The sequence below is a fragment of the Phoxinus phoxinus genome (assembly GCF_949152265.1).
Source record: "Phoxinus phoxinus genome assembly, chromosome: 23".
In the NCBI taxonomy this organism is placed as follows: Eukaryota; Metazoa; Chordata; class Actinopteri; order Cypriniformes; family Leuciscidae; genus Phoxinus; species Phoxinus phoxinus.
This window is the reverse complement of record NC_136898.1, coordinates 10,367,664-10,387,239: the sequence shown is the minus strand read 5'-3', so window position 1 is coordinate 10,387,239 and position 19,576 is coordinate 10,367,664. Positions and strand designations below refer to the sequence as shown.

General features: G+C 36.1%; 1 protein-coding gene across 2 annotated transcripts in view; it reads left to right on the top strand.

Annotated features, from left to right (window-relative positions):
• The window catches only part of esama (endothelial cell adhesion molecule a), a 38,787-nt gene extending 19,709 nt beyond the window's left edge, over positions 1-19,078 (top strand). The window contains exons 1-7 of one of the 2 annotated variants that reach the window (XM_079599719.1): positions 10,822-11,292; positions 11,440-11,582; positions 14,418-14,619; positions 14,849-15,004; positions 15,737-15,859; positions 16,749-16,878; positions 17,541-19,078. In XM_079599719.1, the coding sequence (XP_079455845.1) occupies positions 11,496-11,582; positions 14,418-14,619; positions 14,849-15,004; positions 15,737-15,859; positions 16,749-16,878; positions 17,541-17,994 (1,152 nt within the window). In that variant the 5' untranslated portion in view covers positions 10,822-11,292; positions 11,440-11,495 and the 3' untranslated portion in view covers positions 17,995-19,078. Of the gene's footprint in view, positions 1-10,821; positions 11,293-11,439; positions 11,583-14,417; positions 14,620-14,848; positions 15,005-15,736; positions 15,860-16,748; positions 16,879-17,540 lie in introns of those variants that run through there. The other variant, XM_079599718.1, reaches the window with a different exon arrangement.
• Positions 19,079-19,576: the final 498 nt, after the last annotated feature.

Below are 19,576 nucleotides of genomic sequence, written 5' to 3'. Positions count from 1 at the left end.
TCTCAATAAAGGCTCCCCTCGAGCCCATGGCCTGGATCAAATTTCTCTGGCAACACAACTAAAAGGATTATGACACAGGTAACATCCCGGTGTCATAATGCAATCACCTGAACTGGTATAAACATCACAAATATGATCCTAGATCAGCAGGCCTCTAATGAGATTTGTTACGCATTATGAATATCAAGCCCATAGCTGTGGTTAAGCTTTATCTGGGTCGTGGGTGTCTAGATCATGATTAACCCATGAGCAGCTTGATGGAAAATATTACATTTAGAGTCAGACCACCTGTCAGTGACATGAAATAAAGATGACATCACTGCTGTTACACCTCTATGGCATCAGCTGTGAACTAAAGCTGGCTTTTTATGACATCAGGTACATTAGTGAGGCAATAACTGATATAAAAGATGTGAAATAAGTCTTCCTGCTGTTTCAAATTGAGTCGCTCCTTTCAGTTGGACATTAAAAGGAATATTGCTGGTTATTTTTAGCCGAATACCTACCCCATGACTATAGGTTAGGCTATATTTTAATATAATGTGCATTTAAAGGGATAGTTCACCCAAAAATGAAATTTACCACATGATTTACTTACCCTCCTCAAGTCATCCTAGGTGTATATATGACATTCTTCTTTCAGACGAATAAAATCAGAGTTATATAAAAACAATAAAAACATGCCCTGGCTCTTCCAAGCTTTATAATGGCAGTGAATGGTCGTTTTTGTTTTGAAGTCCATCAAAGTGCATCCATACAGGATACAAGTAATCCACATGGCTCTGAGGGGTTAATAAAGGCCTTCTGAAGTGAAACAATGTGTTCATGTAAGAAAAATATCCATATTTAAAACTTTATCGACTAAAATAACTAGCTTCTGGCAGACGGCTGTACGCATACTACGCAAGTCGACTTGCGCCACGAGTAAGAGTGACGTAGGAGTGTCGTAAGTTTAGACGCCTCTCGCGGTTCAAACAAACAGGGTTGGGCAACAAACTCAAGCTCCTCCGACATTTCTCCTTAAAAATTTACATTTCTCTTTATTAACCCCCCAGAGCCATGTGGATTACTTGTATCATGTATGGAATGGATGCACTTTGCGACCCCCCCTTTTGATATTTTTATACATAACTCTGATTGTATTCGTCTGAAAGAAGAATGTCATATACACCTAGGGTGGTTTGAGGGTGAGTAAATCATTGGGTAATTTTAATTTTTGGGTGAACTGACCCTTTAATAAACATAAAACATGTGTATACACATATATGTATATAAGTGTGTTTGTGCTTCTCATTTATGCTATTTAACCATAAGTTTATTTGCTGGTCCATAGACATTACGTTTTTGGGGGGATTTTCCTTTTGAATAGCCGCATTATCTATTGTGATTGTTTTCTTTTGTTGTTGTTTTTTGCTGAGACTTTGGGAGTTTTATCTGCTGAAATTGTCCCTGCAGGAGTTTTGTCAAGGGTGGTGACACTCTGTAAATTGTTATTTTTTCCATAAACCGCTCGTCACTGTTCTCCCAGGGACTGTGTTTTCATAACTCGTTGTTTTCAAATGAAATAGTTTTGCTCTATTCTCATTGGCTATTTTTCTCTCTATTCAAGCGGGCACCACACACACCAGCATTCACGCTGTGGATGTGCTGTTCCATACACAGCTTGAGAGTTTGATCACAGACCCGACCTCAGCAGAAGGAAACGTGACCGGCCCCAGGATGTGCATGCGTGCGTGTGTGCGTCTGTGTGCCGAGACGTGCCACAGGATCCACATCCTTTCCGCTTCTGTTTGTTTCTGTTGATCCTCAGGTTAATCAGAACTCCTCTAATGCAGAAACACAAAACAGAGATTAATTACGGCCAAACACAACATCGTGACCTGCTGTTCCTGCTCATGCTAATTATTTTTGGCCTTTTAGCCTCCCATATCATGTGCTTTACCCATCAGTAATGGCCTTGTGTGATTTTAAGACAGGTTTAACTCTGGGGTTGCAGTGGCGGATCAAGGCCGTATGTATTTTTTGCGACAGAATCGCTAAACTGATGTGACACCGTGGGAACGTTAAGTCTTCCGAGAGTGTAATGTAATCCATCCCCCATAATGCTCGGCCGGTCTGGTGGTGCTGCTAAGTTTAGTGCAAATATTTTTTGGCTCAAAACTGACATTTTCAGCTATATATAAAAATAATTTTGAAGTAGCACTGTGGCTACTTTGTTTTAGTGTTATGGAGATAAAGGACTGAAAAGGGGGCATAAAGAAAGCTGTATGTTTTCCTTTCTGATTGTATTTAGACCGAGTGATTCTTTATTCAGCTCAACAAACATTAGTTTTATCGGTTCTCATGTCAAATTAAGATTAATGTCTCACTCTGCCTACCAGAGAACCTTTATCTACTGCTGTGGTCAAGCGTCTGACATTTGAAGAGCCGCCTTGAAATGCAAGTCTTAATCGAAGAGTCCGTAATGCTCCTCAAAATCAGTCCAATAAACTTCATCCATTCAAGAGTGAGCCGTATCTCTTTACTGATAGAAAGAATCACACTAGCTCTGCAGAGCATAGAGATAAGGCCTTGGTCTCAATGATTTATCTGCACTATTTTCCATATGATTTAGAGGACCGGAGCTCTATGGTAATTACGTTGTCTTCACAGTTGGGTAATTAGTTTTTGAAGATTCATCCTCAGCATGTGGCTTAATCATCAAATTAGTAATTTTTCTTAATTTTACTCATGCAAGATGGGCATATTTTGGCATACTTTGCTTGCTGTATTTCAGGAGACGTACACACAGGCGTTGCATCGTCATTGATTTATTCGTCACTTTTTTTGTGTGTATTCCCATTTCCCTGTTGTTACATTTAGATTACATTTGCCATCATCTAATCATTTATCAGTTGTCAGACGTAACATGAAATGTATATAAATGTAAGAAAATAGTGTTCAAAAGTTTTTTGTTTTGCTTTGTTTTTTAAAAAGAAGTATCTTATGCTCACATTGCATGCATTTCTTTGATAAAAAAGTAAAACATTTATATTGTGAAATATTACAATTCAAAATGACGGTTTTCTATTTTAATATATTTTAAAATGCAGTTTATTTCTTTGATGACAAAGATGAATTTCAGTCTTCGGTGTCACATGATACTTCAGAACTCCTTCTAATATGCTGATTTGTGCTCAAGAAACATTTCTTATTATTATAAGTGTTGGAAACCTTTAATATTTTTGTGAAAACTATTATCAATGTTGAAAACAGTTAATATTTTTTTGTGAAAACTGCGATTAATAAAAGATTAATAAAAGGTTAAAAAGAACAGCATTTCTTTTAAATAGATTTTTTTTGTAACGTAAATTCTACTGTTGATTTTAATCTATTTAAAGTGTCCTGTGGTCATTTCAATCAATTTAATGTAAAGCACCACTGTGTCCTTTCAGGTGTCAATTAATACTGTACATTAACATTCTCATTTCAGCTGTCAGTACTGGGTTTCTCATCTCTCATTATGACACACAGAGGTTAGATTAATACAGCATTAAACAGAGCTGATAGATGGCGTCTGAATCAGATTAAAGGCATGAGGTTTGTGCTTCACAGATGATCACATTTTGCGACTCCTGTAAAACACAGGGTAATCCCAGCACAATTCATCATGTTAATCCACTGTCTCCTGGACAGATTCCATCACCTGCCATCTCGTGGTATTGTACAGATTTGACTCCCAGCTGTCAGTCAGTATGTTGAACTGATCAGATCTGGGCCAGAGGAGCATCCTGAGCACAGCCATTGAAGCAGGAGGAGTCACAAGGGCTCATATTGAAGTTATTTCAGGATCTTAGATGGGGACGCAGGTGTGTGTTTGTGTGTGTGTGACCTTACAGTACATACTTTATGTGCTGTTGGAGTGTGTCCCAGTCTTTGTCTTATCTGGCCCAGCTCTCTTTCCTGTATCCCTGTTTTAACACAATGCACAGGAAACAGGAAAGAAGGAAACAGGAATACACTGGACTTAAGACTTCACTTCTAGTGTTGCCCTTATATGTCAGCAGTATTTCTCACCCAAGATGCAACAGCTAGTTTAAAAAACAAGCTAAACTAGTTTCAGATCAGCATATGTATGAATTCTTGGGTGAATCCCATGAAAACATGTCCTGGTCACATTTCACCATATACAGGTGAAATATATTTCATGAAGAATTATTTTTTTAGGGCTGCTGTTAACTGTTTTTTTTTTTTTTTACACTGTATCATTGTTGTTTTAAATAACAATGATTACAATACATACAATCATTGTTTAAATTTATGATTAAACTACAATAATTTGTTTTGATTTAAATCAGCATAAAGGCAGTATACCAAACATTACAATGATGTTTCATACTTCAACGATATGTATTAAACTACATAAATGTATAAATACATGTGACATATACTATATCTTTATTATATTTTAAGTAAAATATAAGTAAATATTATTTAAATATTTTTTTTTATTATATTTCAAAATTTATTTGTAAGCACATCCCTCCCCCAAAAAACAATTATATTCTGTATGTACGTACATATATACATGCTGTTGTGGAAATTATCAATATTCAATAACCTGGATGAAGGAGACAAAGTCGATTCTCAAAAGTTTAAACAAAGTATTTTATTTCATGCATGAAATAAGACGTTCCCACACAGACAGCGTCTGATATGAGAAGGCCCATGGCATTCTCACGCAGAGAGCATCTGACATGAGAAGGCAAAGGCTAGTCCCTTTCGCCAATGTTATATACCCTAACACATCCTGTGTAAAAAACCTTTGTTACCTTAAACCCAGACTTCTTAGCTCATGGTCTCATGTGCTCATGATCTCATGTCCAACATTATTTCATATCAGACAGAACAACTTGTTATGTCAGCAAAAAGTGTCCTGCTTTTAGCTACAGATCTCAACTGCTGATCGAAACTGCGCACACACATATTGTCAGCCTTCACATGACTCAGAGAACATTTCGTTCCTGAAAGTTTGTCCTAACTTTATACATTTCTAAAAGCTTGGTTTTATATCTTTAATAATGTGCTTTTTGCTTATATGATTATTTTCCTTTAAATGCTCATGAGTAAAAATTAATCTTCAACGTTAATAAAAGTTGTACCCATATAAAAGTAAAAGAACTCATTAAAAAGTAAAATTTCCATAACAATGCATAATTTTTAGGGGGAAATGGCTCGTTGCCAATTAAATAATTTGGAAAAAAATTAATGTTTTTTGGGCTGAAATATGACCAAGACATGTTTCTGGCAGGTTCTTTGCCGCTCCATTTCTCGCCTATTCTGACTTGTAGAAGGCATTTTTTCAGTTATCTATATGAAGTCAGACTTCTAGTCTCTGCCTGTCCATTTTTCACTATCCACATGAATCAGATTTCTCTCTGCACCCTCATTACCGCTTCAATTAACCTTGAGCCGCTCAGCTGCACTAAAGTCAATCGCAATCCTTTTCATCGGCACATCCACCCTCACGGCTCTCTCTTACATGCCCCCCCCCCCCCACACACACACACACACACAGATGTTGTGGATAACACGCAATCTTACTTCTGCAATTAAACTAATGGCTTACACATATTTCTCAAATGAACCAAACAGTGTCACAGTTAGAACTGATAGAACTGATGCTCTCCGCTCTCGAGCATCGTCTGTAATTACTGCGAGATAGAGAGAGTAGAAGAGATTGGAAAGAGAAATACCAGTAGAGAAAGAGGAAGAGAGTTGAATTTAGTCAAGGGAATAAGACTTTTCTTGTAAGATAAGGAGTGTGTCAGAGGACAACCTTGCCTGGCGTCTCTATACATGAGTCAATGACAAATGAGGATGTTCAAGCTTTAAAAAGAAGAAGTCTTTGTAAATTCTACACACATGTGCCAATATCTTAATTTAGCTGTTTTATGAAAATGTGTGCAACCAACCAAGTAAAACGTTTAATGGTTTTATTGTCACGTGACCACAAAAGGGCTTCATGCCATTGCTTCAAGGGCTTTACAGCATTGCTCTACTTTTTTTTTAAATGGAACGATAATCAAATATTAGTTTTAAAAAAACTTGCAAAACCCCTAGAGAGTTACACCGCCTACTGTAGATGTTTTCCACTCTGCAGACCATCAATAGCATTAATTATTATATCTTCTAATTGGGCCATTTTTCTATATTACGGAAATAATCTAATAGTTTAAACGCTTGTCTCTGTTCATTGTGAAAAAAGACGATTTCAAACTGCTAATAGCGTGTATCCTTTTGTCAGTATTTTAAAATTCTGTCCCTCAGATGGAGATTTGCCCTGAAGCCTCACAAATAAAATCCTCCCTACCACATTACGAAACCACTTCATAAAAGTTTTATCAGTAGCATGAAGAAAGCCATCAGTCAATCTCTCAGATCTGCAGTGTACTTGTGTACGTCTCCACCCCAGATATCAGTTCTCTGGTTGATCGCATCAAGGCTTTAGTTGAGATTAGATTTGTCATTTTCAGTTGACTGATTTTAGTCAGAGCATCTATAATAATTTTGGGTGTTAACTTGTCTTGCATGCAAAGGCCTTCGGTCTCAGATCTGACTGGAGACCCAGGGCAGGAATGCTTTAACGTTAACTTTGCAGCATAGATAGACTTAAGACAGGAAGTTATGGTCTCCGCCTAATGCTCTGCATCCACGCAAACTGTCAGATGCATCAAAGGCTTTTCCCGGACTCTTTATCAGAGCCTTGTGCCAACCTTTGAAAAATAAATAGGAAAATGTGCACTCTTCCTGCAATTAAAAGCATCAACCTCTCAGTCATGCACATAAGCGTACGCATGGGAACAAACTATTCTGTTGTGCTCGAACCGCCGTGTTCATGTCTTTGTGAATCACTTCATCCATGATTCCAAGTCAACATGACTTTAATAATGTTCATAATGTGACCTGTTTCAGAGTAAAACATTGTTCATTGATACAATAATGTAGGGCAGGACTCGTGAAAAGTGTCCCTATATGACAGATTGTTGGAGGGGAGGGGTTTAAAATTAAGATGGCATTAAAGTCGGTTTGGATTAGTTATTCTTAGACGATGAAGGATATTAAACCCATTGTTTGACTTTGGTTTTGCAAAGCACATTACCGTCAGCGCAGCACTTAATGAATAATGGGGTTATCTCAGAAATGTAGTTTTTATATATATATATATATATATATATATATATATATATATACACACACATCTCAGGAGCAGCTAAATGTTCCATATTGAAAATTTAGGCTCAGCTGATGTTAAACAGGTACAGTGCAGAAATGATTATAAATAACCCAGGACTTGTGTATCACAGAAAAAACTACAAGCAGTCACATTTGTTGAGAGTCTCAGGGAAATTGTATTCATATTTCTCTATATAGTCTCAATATAACCAAAGTGAGTTGGTAGATTAAATACATATTTTATTTTATTTGTTAATTTATGCATACTGCTGTACAACATTTTGGGACATTTTTTTAAATGTTTTTAAAGAGGTATTTTATGCCCAGCGAGGCTGCATTTATTTGATAAAAAAAACTGTACAAACAGTAATATTATTATTATTCAAAATAACAGCATATGATTCATTCCTGTGATATCAAAGCTGAATTTTCAGCATCATTACACCAGTCTTCAGTGTCACATGACCTTTCAGAAATCATTCTAATCTGCTGATTTGGTGATCTATTTAATACATCCGTATCCGTAACCAATGTTATTTGGTATTATCAATGTTGAAAACAGCTGTTCTGCGAAATATTTTTATGGAAACTGGGATACTTTTTTTTTCAGGTTTCTTTGATGAATTGGAAGTTCAAAAGAACGGCATTAATTAAAAATATATTTTTTTTGTAACCGTGAAGAAGTCTTTACTGTCAATTGATCAATTTATTAACCCTCTGGGGTCTGAGGTGTTTTCTGGGCCCTGGAGGTGTTCTGACATGCTCTGACATTTGCGCTTATTTCTGTTACTTGTGACATTTTCATGGCTAAAGTCTTATTACACTGTATTCAGCACAAACTCTGCTACAATAGTATATCAGCAGCATGTATATAGAAGTTTGTAGTTTTGAGATAATGATGTTTATGCGTGGTTTGTGAAAAAAAAAAAAAATTTGACACTGAAATAAGGTGATAATACCCATACTGATTATTTCTTCACAAGACGTTTGAAAAATGTATTATGTAGCCTAGAATATTTTCTTATATTGTACTTATAAAATTATGTATTTCTTTAAAAAAAAAAATCTTTCTGACCTCAAACTTTTGAATGGTGTATATATGTATGTATGTGTGTGTGTATGCTCTGCCATTTTAGTTGAATAGTTATTTAATGTCTTAATGACATTTTACATAATCGGTTTTGCTTAATTAAAAAATGCAGGACAAGTCGATATTTATACACGGGTTTCTGTGCAACGTCATCACACAGATGCGCGCGCATCTAAGAGGCAGAAAGCAACACTCTTTACGGCTATATCTAGCAGAAGCAGAGATGACGCGGAGCTGTTGTGCTGTAAACTAGCCTAAATGCATAGGGTATGTCAGGTTTTTATGATTCGCAAACTTAGTTGGACAATTTCATTCTAGTCAAGTAACTAACGTTTTACATAATGTTATATTAATATGCAAATGAAACACAAGCAAACAGATCCAACTCTGAAATTGCAGTTTATTATTGAGTCAACAAGAATTTACAAACAATGCGAAATCTACGTTAATTACAATGTTCTTTTACAGAACTCGGCATAACATATAGCGGTCTTGCCTCTTCGATGCGCGCGCATCCGGTATTGTTTGTATACAAGAAACCTATGTATAAAACAGCACTGTTTTTATCAGCTACAACAAAATGCACAATATCACGTTAATGCTACATTTTAATGTACAACCTTATGTGTGTTAACCGTTCCAATGTTTAGTGGGCATTACTGGTGTCTCAGACTTCCTGGTTGAGTTTTTGGTTGATGACACCTCATCACCTCCCCAGCTGTGTGGCAGGAGTGAGATTAATTCAAGACACATCTAGATCTTTCCATCTCCATTCTGACTTCATGCCACTCGATTACATATATATTATTCAGATCAGACCCGTGGGAATGACTGATTTATAACACTCTTCTTCTCTTTACAGAGCTTCCCTGCATTATAAAGAGAACTTCCAAAAATTAAAAGTCCACATTCAATATTTGACTTTCTCTTTCTGCATGTTCTTCTCATTGTCCATACCTGTCCCTAGGTCTTTCCTTCAAACTTTCTGGGGTTCACAATCACAACAAGGCAAACAAAAGCACATTTGCATCAGCAAAACATTTGTATACACAGATTTTGAGGACTATAATGGCAGAAATCATTTGCAGGCTCATTAGGCTGATGGGAATGGGACAGTGCTGGAATGTCTTGTCATTAAGTGCTAAATCAGAAGATGCTGAAATGCTCGAAGAGTCAGGAAATAGGCCTTTTGTCCCTCTGTCAAGTAAAACAGAAAAATCTCTTAAAACGTCTCCCAGAGGAGTCATTCATCATTGTTAAAATGACTAACAACTAGTAGTGGACATTGACTTGAGTTGGTTGTTGGTTTGCGCACTAAACTCTCCCGTGTGACATCACATCCACAGTACTGACGCGTTCCTTCTGTGGCATGTAAAGGTCTTCATGTTTGTTTGAGGTTGTTCTTCCAATCACTGAGTTTAGTAGGATCATTTAAACACTGCTAAGATCCTTATGTGGATCTGAGAGACTCAGAGCACTTTTGGGAGTGTTTCTCTCTCTTGTGAACAGATTAATGAGAGATGTTGATGCTAACACTACTGAACTACTTGTTTAATCTCTTATTCAGGCTTTAGTAGAGAGATCTAGAGATGAAGAGAAGACTTGGGAATGCTGGTTAATGCATCTAATGATTCAGAAGATCTGCTTTGGTACTCACAGAACACATAGATTGACTGCTTGAGTCATTGTATCTGTCATATTCCTGAATAGAGGATTTTAGTAGTGAAGTGCAAGAAACACCATATTATTATGTTGGTCTTTGTCCTTATTTATAACTTAGTTTATTTATTATATTTAATATTATTTTCTATTAATATTTATAAATTCATTTTATTTATTTATTCTTTGCTAAACAATTCAAGTATTGTTGAATTAAAACTGAGTGAATTTATTGAATAGTATTTGCTGCCCTCTGTTGGTATCTAGACCGTAATACAGTTTCAGGTCAAATTCTTTCATGGAAAAAAATAATCGAAAGAAATTATCTCTTTCTTTAAGCATTTCTTCTAAGCTGCTTAGGGCTTAAAATGCTTAGTATGTGCATCCTAGCATTCAGATTATGGAAATTGTACTAGAAATTTGCGCTATTGTGAATGAACATTGTAAATTGTCAATTCAAAGTGCTAGTGTTCTTGCTTAAATCTTGTTGATCGGAAATAATAAACTCTAATTGACTTTATTAAATGTGTGTTTGAAAGAAATGAATATTCATCAAAAATATGTAATATACATTACTGTTGAAGTGTCTGGTCTATGAGATTCTACACCAAAAATGCGTGTTATTTGTCTTGATAATCAGCAGCACACATCTTGTTGTCTGTCCTCTCTGTATGTTTGCTTATAAATATTTTAATTTGAAAAGTGATTCACAGTAGTTGTATCCAGTTCACTGCCCTGAAATGACAGAGGGAGGTGGACTGGCATGGCCAGAAATCTGTTTTCCCCTTTTGACCTATAAAATGAAATGTTGATCAAGATTTTCCATGAAAGCAGATTAATTCCTTTATACATTTTATAATGCGATTCAATTTTTGATCCTGTACCATATGCTAAATTTCTGAATTGAACGCTAAGCGACGGCTTTATTTGGAGAGGGTCAATGGAAGAAATTACACTCTCTATCGTTGCTAGTTTGTAATCGGGCTAAAGACCAGCACGCAAACGTAAAGCAGAAGGAAATGTTAGAGAGACGAGCACACACAGGATTCTCGTTGAGGATTAGTGGTTTTACACTTAAGGGAGGGGAATTCGAGACAGCCTACACATAAGCCTAAAATAAGATGCTCTGCAGTTTGCGTCACCCGTTTGTGGACTTTCATCTAAAGTCCTAAATGACAAGAGGATTTTAGATTCTCTTTTATGAGTGTCTGTGTGTGGAGAGTGTCTGTTTCTACGGGAGCTGAGCTGAAGAGTCCTGGCCAAGCTGGCGGAACAGACGGACAACCAAGACAGCTGGATTCAGCTGGTTTACCTCCACTTGGGGGAGTGTAAGTCACTCCTGGATGTTTCCGAGCTTTTGTTGGAGTTTCAAAGGAGTGCATCTGGACATGTGGTCTGTCAACTAGGTTGAGTGTCAGTATTTTGTGTTTCGCAGATTGTTAATCGATTTTTGCTTTCTGTTTTTTTCTTTCCAGGTGACCTGGCCCAACTTGTGCTGCCTTATAAAAACGTAGAAGTGATCCAAGGGAAGATGGTAGTGCTGCAGGCTTCTTTCACTGGTGCTGAGATACAGAAGAACACGGTCGTCTGGAACTACATGTCCACCAGCACAGAAATGGTGACTATTTTTTGCTATATGTTGCTTTTCTTTGTATGAGTTGGCAGTGACAGCAGTGTCCTGCAGTGTGATATGTAAAACTTCTTCTAAAAATGTTTCTTTTTTAAGATGATTTTTTTTGGTATACACATTTTTTTTATGTTAGTCATATTAATTAAGAGACTGCATGCAATATTAGTACGTAATACAAATCAAATTGTCACACTGCAGAACCACTGAAGTGATTTTTTTTATTTTTAAATGGTGACTTAAAAAATTATAAAAAACTAAAACTTAAATCTTGATGTTAAAATACATGGACATGTTATTTATCACTTTTCCTAAAATAAGGGATAATTTATAGATTCATTCAAGAATTTATTCACGATACATAGTTACATACAGAATATACTGAATCTTGGTCAACCTGGTCAGCTGAGACTGTGAATTAAATGCAAATAAATAGTTGGTCAAATAAGAACATAAGAAATAATAATGAAAAAATAAGTAATAATAAACATTATTACTAAAACATTATTAACAACATATAAAATAATAATATAACATTGCCAAAATTAGGCAAGTAGGATTATAAAACATCTGAGTTAGTGCAATGACTGAATACAGTAGACTAAGACAACAAGTAGTCAGTTGTACAGAGAATAGTAGTAGTAATAATAACATGAGTTAAGTTACTATTTTTGCCCATATAATGTGCTTTAGTTACTAATAAACAATTAATGCTTATTAGGGTAATAATTATAAGGTTATTATTATTGATGGATTTCTTAAGATCTTTTTTTTAGAATAAATGAGAGACAATGTATTATTATAAAAGACTATAATATTTAATGAACAATGTAGTATATCAATACTATATCATATATCAGTACTTGCTAGGGAAGTCTTTGTTATGATTTTATTATGAAACCGTATGGAACAAAAGTGATATTCAGCCTTGGAAAACTGACATCTTCACCCTTTACTCAAATATTATCACAGATTTGTTAGATTTTGTGAGCATATTGCATAGTTGTGCTAGGAGTCAATTGTTTTGATTTGTGATAACGCAACGAAACTAAATATATGCGAACTTAATTTTTGGCCAGACTGTTACAGAGAAATTATGAACTCATGCAAAGACGAGAGATAACCACCAATAATAATAACTGAATAGTCAATATATGATTTTTCCTGTGAGCTTTTTTTTTTTAATGCATTTTATTCCGATAGTAAAATATAACTTGTAGGTGTAATTTGACTTTTTTGCCTAATAATTTTGTCAGATAAATACCTTGTCCCCAAAAACAAAAATGTCCCCTCTGGACATCACTTTTGCCCATTACTAGTTCATTAAATATGTTGTTTGTGGTTGCTGAGTAATGTAATGAGCTCAGTATCTTAGGCCATGTGCACATTGGCTGTTTTTAATCAGATTTCATAGTTTTATATAAAAAAAATATTGTGTTGTAGATGGATTCTTTTGGAGTAGTTAAGAACGTAACATGATATGCAGCTGATGGAATGTAATGTCTGTGGTCACTCAGACTCTTGAGTTCTAGAGGTCAAGAGTGCACACAGAATAAATCCTGCTCCTCATTATCATACACACTCAAGTACTCGTGTGAACATGTTTCCAGTGCAGTACGGCGAGAGGATTCAGCAAAGATTTATAATGAAATCTGATAATGTTATGTCCGTCCAAATTAGATTTCGAAATGGTATGGTATTATGAGTGGGATCATTCCTTAGTTTTTGTGCAGATGCCAAAAAGTTTAGCACCATCTGTGCATGTTGTGATTGGGATTATAAATGGTTGAGACTTTATGGGAAATTATTGTGGACCGATTTTAAAAAATAAAATTGTCAGAAGCTCTTAAAAATGATACACTTTATAATATATATATATTTTTGATTCAGTTGAATAATTTTGAATGGATGCTCATATCACACTGTCATCGCAGAATCACTTTGTCCTTTGTGTTAACTGAAACTACAGGAAGTAATGTGGGTCATCACAGCAGACTACAACTCATATTGCCTTTGATTAAGTTCAGGTCATCTTATTTTAAGAGCTAGTATAATATTGAGATTGAAATTTCCACTCTTGGCAGCAATTCTCTTTCATTTTGGATTACATGGCATCTCATTACAGAGTAAGAAACCGTATTATCTGCAGATTGTAAAATCCTCTATCCTGCGTTTTCTTCAGTTGAGATTAACTCTGCTCACTGAAGGGTTATTCAGTTATGAATCTTTTAGACCTGTCCACTGAGAAATTCTGTCTCTGCCTCTAAAAGATTAATGATCTTACGTCACTCAATATTTTAATTGTACTTTTGCACAGTGGTTTTGAAATTTACTGCCTTTTGCCCAAGTAGTTTTTGTGTTTTTGTTTTTGCAACATTTTTAGTTTTTTTGACATTAGTAATAGAACTGTCTTTTGTGTGTGTATATAATTTATATTATTGTATATTTATTTATAAGAAATGTTTCTTGAGCAAATCAGCATATTAGAATGATTTCTGAAGGATCATGTGACACTGAAGACTGGAGTAATGATGGTGAAAATTTAAGTTTGTCATCACAAGAAAATAATAAATTCGTAATATTTTCAAATACAAAAGTTATATTTCACAATATTGCCGTTACTGTATTTTTGACCAAATAAATGCCTTTGTGAGCATAATGTTTAAAAAACATTGGAAAAAAAAACATTAGATTAAATGCATTTCATGTCATTTATATATTAATACATACTGTACATATTGTGAAAGATTCTCAGAATTGTTATCAACTATTCATTCCTCAATTGTAATTATGATCCCTCCCAACCACCTCTTTGTCTTTCTCTAGATCATCTCATACGTCGGTGGAGAGTTAAGTCATAGCACTTCCCAGTTTGCAGGTCGAGTTGGTTTTGTCCGTCAAATGCCCGACACCAACATATCCCTGTTCATTAACAACACCAAAGCATCGGACTCAGGGAAGTACATATGCCAGGTCATGATCCCCGGGGCCACAGGATCCACCGAAGAGCTAATCCTTAATGTTAAAGGTGAGTGCTTGCTGCCACACTGTGGCGCACACATGCAAAGTCATAAAACGCACAAGCCTATGCACATGCCAGATGCACAAACATGCGCATCATCCCCTAATCCTCTTTCAAATGTGTTCTGTGACACAGGCCACATATTCTTTTTTTCAAACACTTAATTCTGTAAGTGCAGCTTTTCACAGAAAGAGCATCTAAACAATGATTTAACATCACATCATGTCTCTTTCAGTTCCTCCCTCAGTGCCGGCGTGTCAAGTTAAAGAAAAGCCTGTTCTTAAAGGAAACATCACTCTGGCCTGTAACTCTAATGATGGTAAACCGGCCCCCAAATACAAGTGGACCAAGACGAGCCCTACCTCAGAAGTCTTTTTCTCTCCCGCACTAAGTAAGTCTATCTATGTAAGACACAAGAATATGTTTACATAATGTATTAATTTCAATCTTCTTTCTAATAGCATATTGTGTCACTTTACTAGGCAGTTTCACATTTCAACATGTTTCCCCAAAAAGGAAAAATCCCTAAAATCCTTTTTCTTTTTCTTTTTTTCTTTTTTTTTGCGGAATGTCCCAGTCACTAACAAAAAAAACACCATAAATGTATACTAAGTCATCTACATGACTCGGGATCCATTCGCAACGGTTAACAGCTCACTTGGAGATAAGGTTATTCATGAATATTCACTTTATTTTGGTTGGTTTGTCACATGACTATCGCATGACTTTGCAATACAGCACACAGGTCATTGACCACTTTTATGATACTATGAAGGCTTCAGTGAAAAAAAAGACCAATTATATTACTCAAAATATCTCCTTTTGTGTTCCTTGGAGGAACACAATGGTTTATCCTTGGATAAATCATTTCAATATTTTCATTTTTGGCTAAACTAATCATTTAAGCATGATGGGGAAACAGTTTGGGCTGAGATTAAACCTAAACATGACCATAATTATATAATTCTCGAGGCACTGGAATAAAATCCTTGGATATCTTGGATAAACATTCCTGCCATTCAGCTGGCAGGACTTTATCGGTTACTGTTACGCGATCTCTGGATAATTTATTTTTGTAAATATGCATGTCTGACTTTAACCTCACACTGTTGTGTTGTTGTAGATGAAACGGCAGGAACTTTAAAACTGAACAATCTGAGCAGTAATATGTCAGGAAAATACGTGTGCACTTCATCCAACTCTGCAGGAGAGGAGACTTGTTACATCAACCTGGAGGTCATCACATGTATGTACTGCTGTTTGGTCATTACATAAACTCGTTCAAAAGTGTGGGGTCAATTGTTTTGGGGAACTTCTATTCAGCATTAAATTGATCAATCAAAAGTGACAGTAAATACATTTACATTAAAATGTCATTAACTTTCTGTTCATTAAAGAAATGTGTTACAGCTTCCACTAAAACGTTAAGTAGTGTAACCGGTCCTACTCGACCCACTTCAATCGGGATTTGAACCTGGGTTACCAGCGTGATAGGCTGACACGCTAACAAGGGGTCTTTAGCGTTAAAGACCAACAGCCTCATGAGATCAACCTCACTCCCATCCATTGTCAACGGCACCAAATGTAACCGGCGGTCCTACTCAACCTGCGGCGAGCGGGATTCGAACCGGATTCTCTTAGGCGGGCGCGCTAACAAGGACGCTAAAGACTGCAGCCGCTAGCGCTCCTCTTGAGGCCAGGGGAGTGAGGTTTACACGCACTGCTCTTACTGGTCTATGTTCGTTACAGTAGCATGACTGTTTTCAACATTGACAATAATTAGATTGAACAATGTTTCTTGCGCACCAAATCAGCATATTATAATCATTTCTGAAGGATTGTGTGACACAAAGACTGAAAATTCAGCTTTGCCATCTCAGGAATAAATTACATTTTATGTAAAACAGTAAAAATACAATAGAAAACAATACAATAGAAAACAGTTATTTTAAATCGTAATAATATCTCACAGTATTACTGTATTTTTGAATAACAATTTAAGTTAAATTACAAAAGACCATAAAAGACTTCTTTCAAAAACATTTTAAAAAAAATCGTATTGACCCCAAACTTTTGAATGGCAATGTATTTGTTTATTCTGTCTTTCATTAACTGTACCTGTTCTTTTTGTGCAGCAACTAATGCTGGGATGATCGCTGGTGTTACGGTTGGTTGTATTGTGGCTCTCATTCTGATCATTCTCTTCCTCTTCTTCATGTGGACAAGACGGAAAGAGACAGAGGAGGATTTGGCCAATGAAATCAAGTAAGATAATTAAGATTTATTGATTGATGTTACATATTAAAGTCTTCCCCTCCCACAAACAATCACAACAAGCAATTGAATGCAGCAAAAAGTAGAAGTTTATTATAGACAAAAAAAAGGAACAATAACAAAAAAACAAAACAGGCCAAAATAACTTGGGTTATGCGTCTTTCCTAAATAAAAGCAATAAGCTAAATAAAAAAAAAACATGTTTTTACCTACCTATTAGCTATAAACAGGAGTAAATGCATTGTAAAATAAATGTGCACCCCACTCCCTACGAAGTTAGCTCCCTTAAAAGTAATGCTTTTACTTGATTCAATACAATTACCAGTTTATGCCGTTTTAACAATTCAACTCCCCTCAATGAGCGTAGTTCAATTTTGTCATCATTTACTCAAGTTGTTCCAAACCTGTATGAATTTCTTTCTTCTGCTTCACACAAAGGAAGATATCCTCACTCTGCTTATATCCGCCACCCACTCCAACCCGCTAGTATATTCAACCACACCTGTCACTCTCTGAGTGTGGAGAACGAGAAGAACACAAACACACGTGCCGACACATAAACCCTCCCACACAACAGGGACATACGAGTAAAAACACCGTCCAAGAACATGATGATAACTTGTGTAGACACTAAGTGTTTTTGTGTGTTACAGGGAAGATGCTCAGGCGCCCAAACGCGTCTCATGGGCCAAGAGTGGCACTGGATCTGACATCATCTCTAAAAACGGCACCCTGTCCTCCATTCAAACCAGCTCTTACCCACGAGACCCGCACAATCATCACCATTACCCTCACTCTGACACCGCATCCATCACCACGGCCACGGGCAGCATAGCCGCCTACCGCGCACAGCCTTCGGCAGACGCCAACTTGGAGCGCTCGTTGCCGGGCTACAACACCAACCCCACCCTGCCCCGTGGGACATTTGGACCCCCCAGCACCAATGGAGGCTCCCATCACACCTCAGTGCCCCGGACAGCCTCTGCCCAGCCTCAGATTCCCCGTCCGCCAGTGCTGCCCACCACTGTAACTGCGGCAAATATCTCCCGCATGGGAGGGGTACCCATTATGGTGCCAGCGCAAAACCAGGCCGGCTCTCTGGTGTAAGACCAATCACTTTTGCTGACCTCGTGGCTGCGGACCTACAAACTGAAGCACATTGGAAAAGTATGGACTGGAACCGATTAGCTTTTTGCCTCTGAAACAGCATGGTGTAATTTTCTTTATTTACATTTTTTATTTTTATTTTTTATATACAAGTAACGTAAACAAACAAATATAAAGATGCTCATTGTATTGTTTTATAAATTCATAGTTTTTTTACTGTTCAAAGTATTACTGAAAAGCCTCTCCTTTCTGTAAAGTGGAACTTCCTAAACGGTAAACAAAAAGACACTGAGATGTTTGCATTATTCGCATTTCTCATGAAAAACGTTTTATTTTTGTGTTCTTGTTGCTGTTACTGCTTTGCTGATTGTTCTTTTGCAAACTAAAGATGCTAACTTGCCTTGATGAAAACAAATGAAAGGTTCATTCGACGTTATTTACACTCCTCATTGATAATTACGTTTACATACGATCAATAGCATATGTTTCATAGCCGCATTGGTGGAAGGAAATGTCGAGGACATCACTTAAAGTGGCATCATAATAAGTTGCTATATTTGCCTTTAAATGTTTTTTGGCCAAATATATTTCAAAACAAACCCGTGTTGTTTATCTCTTAGAGATATATGGTAGCATTTTTCAATTTAGAAGTGTAAAATTTGGCGGTATTATAATATATATAGTGTGGTTTTGTACCCCATTATTCTATTTTACAACTTTGATCATGTATTGTATTGATTATGTAAATGATAATTAAAAACATTCATTCCTTTACCTTACTGTAAATAAGGTATGTATTTCTCATTCTAGGTCTGTGGTTATTTAATGGTGGCAGCAAATAAGTTCATGATTTATCTGGTAGGCCTATACTGGATACAAAACCAAAGATTTCCTGTTCAGTGGTTGTAGATGTGGAAGTAAAAGGGGTTGTGAATGGCAGTTCATGTCAACTTTCTAGCAGACAATGAATCACAATAGCGTATCTGTAAATATGCCTAAATTCATGTTATATTATTTTTTTATTTACCACATAATTCATATTAATGCTATTTAAACACTGCTGTATTTTTCTTTTCTTTTTTTTTCCAAACAAAAACTTTTATGTACTCAACTGTGCAACTGACAGTCTTTCCAAGCACAAAATATTTTTTATTTAATTAGAAATGTTTTATTGCCTGTACCCATGTCAATATTTGTGTCATCTGCAGACTGATAACCTCAAATTGTTCTGTAATATAGGACATGTACCATCTATGGACATGAAAATACTTTCATATTTTGAATAAAAGAAACTGGCTGTAAAAAAATCAGTCTAGCTGTTTATTTACAAGGAAATAGTCGTAAAGTTACGGTAATATATTTTACGTACTGTATCTTACAGTTCATGTGTAGGCTATTTGTTTAATTGTTAATTAATGACCTGTTTAGAAGATATCTGCCAAGTAACCAAGAGGCTGTCTAATAGTGTTTCGGTGGGGGGGAAGCTAAACAAAAAAAAAAGTGTCGTTAAGTTATTAACTTAAAGATAAAAATGCACGATAAAAACAGGCATGCGCATGATTTTTCGCGCACTTTTCAATGA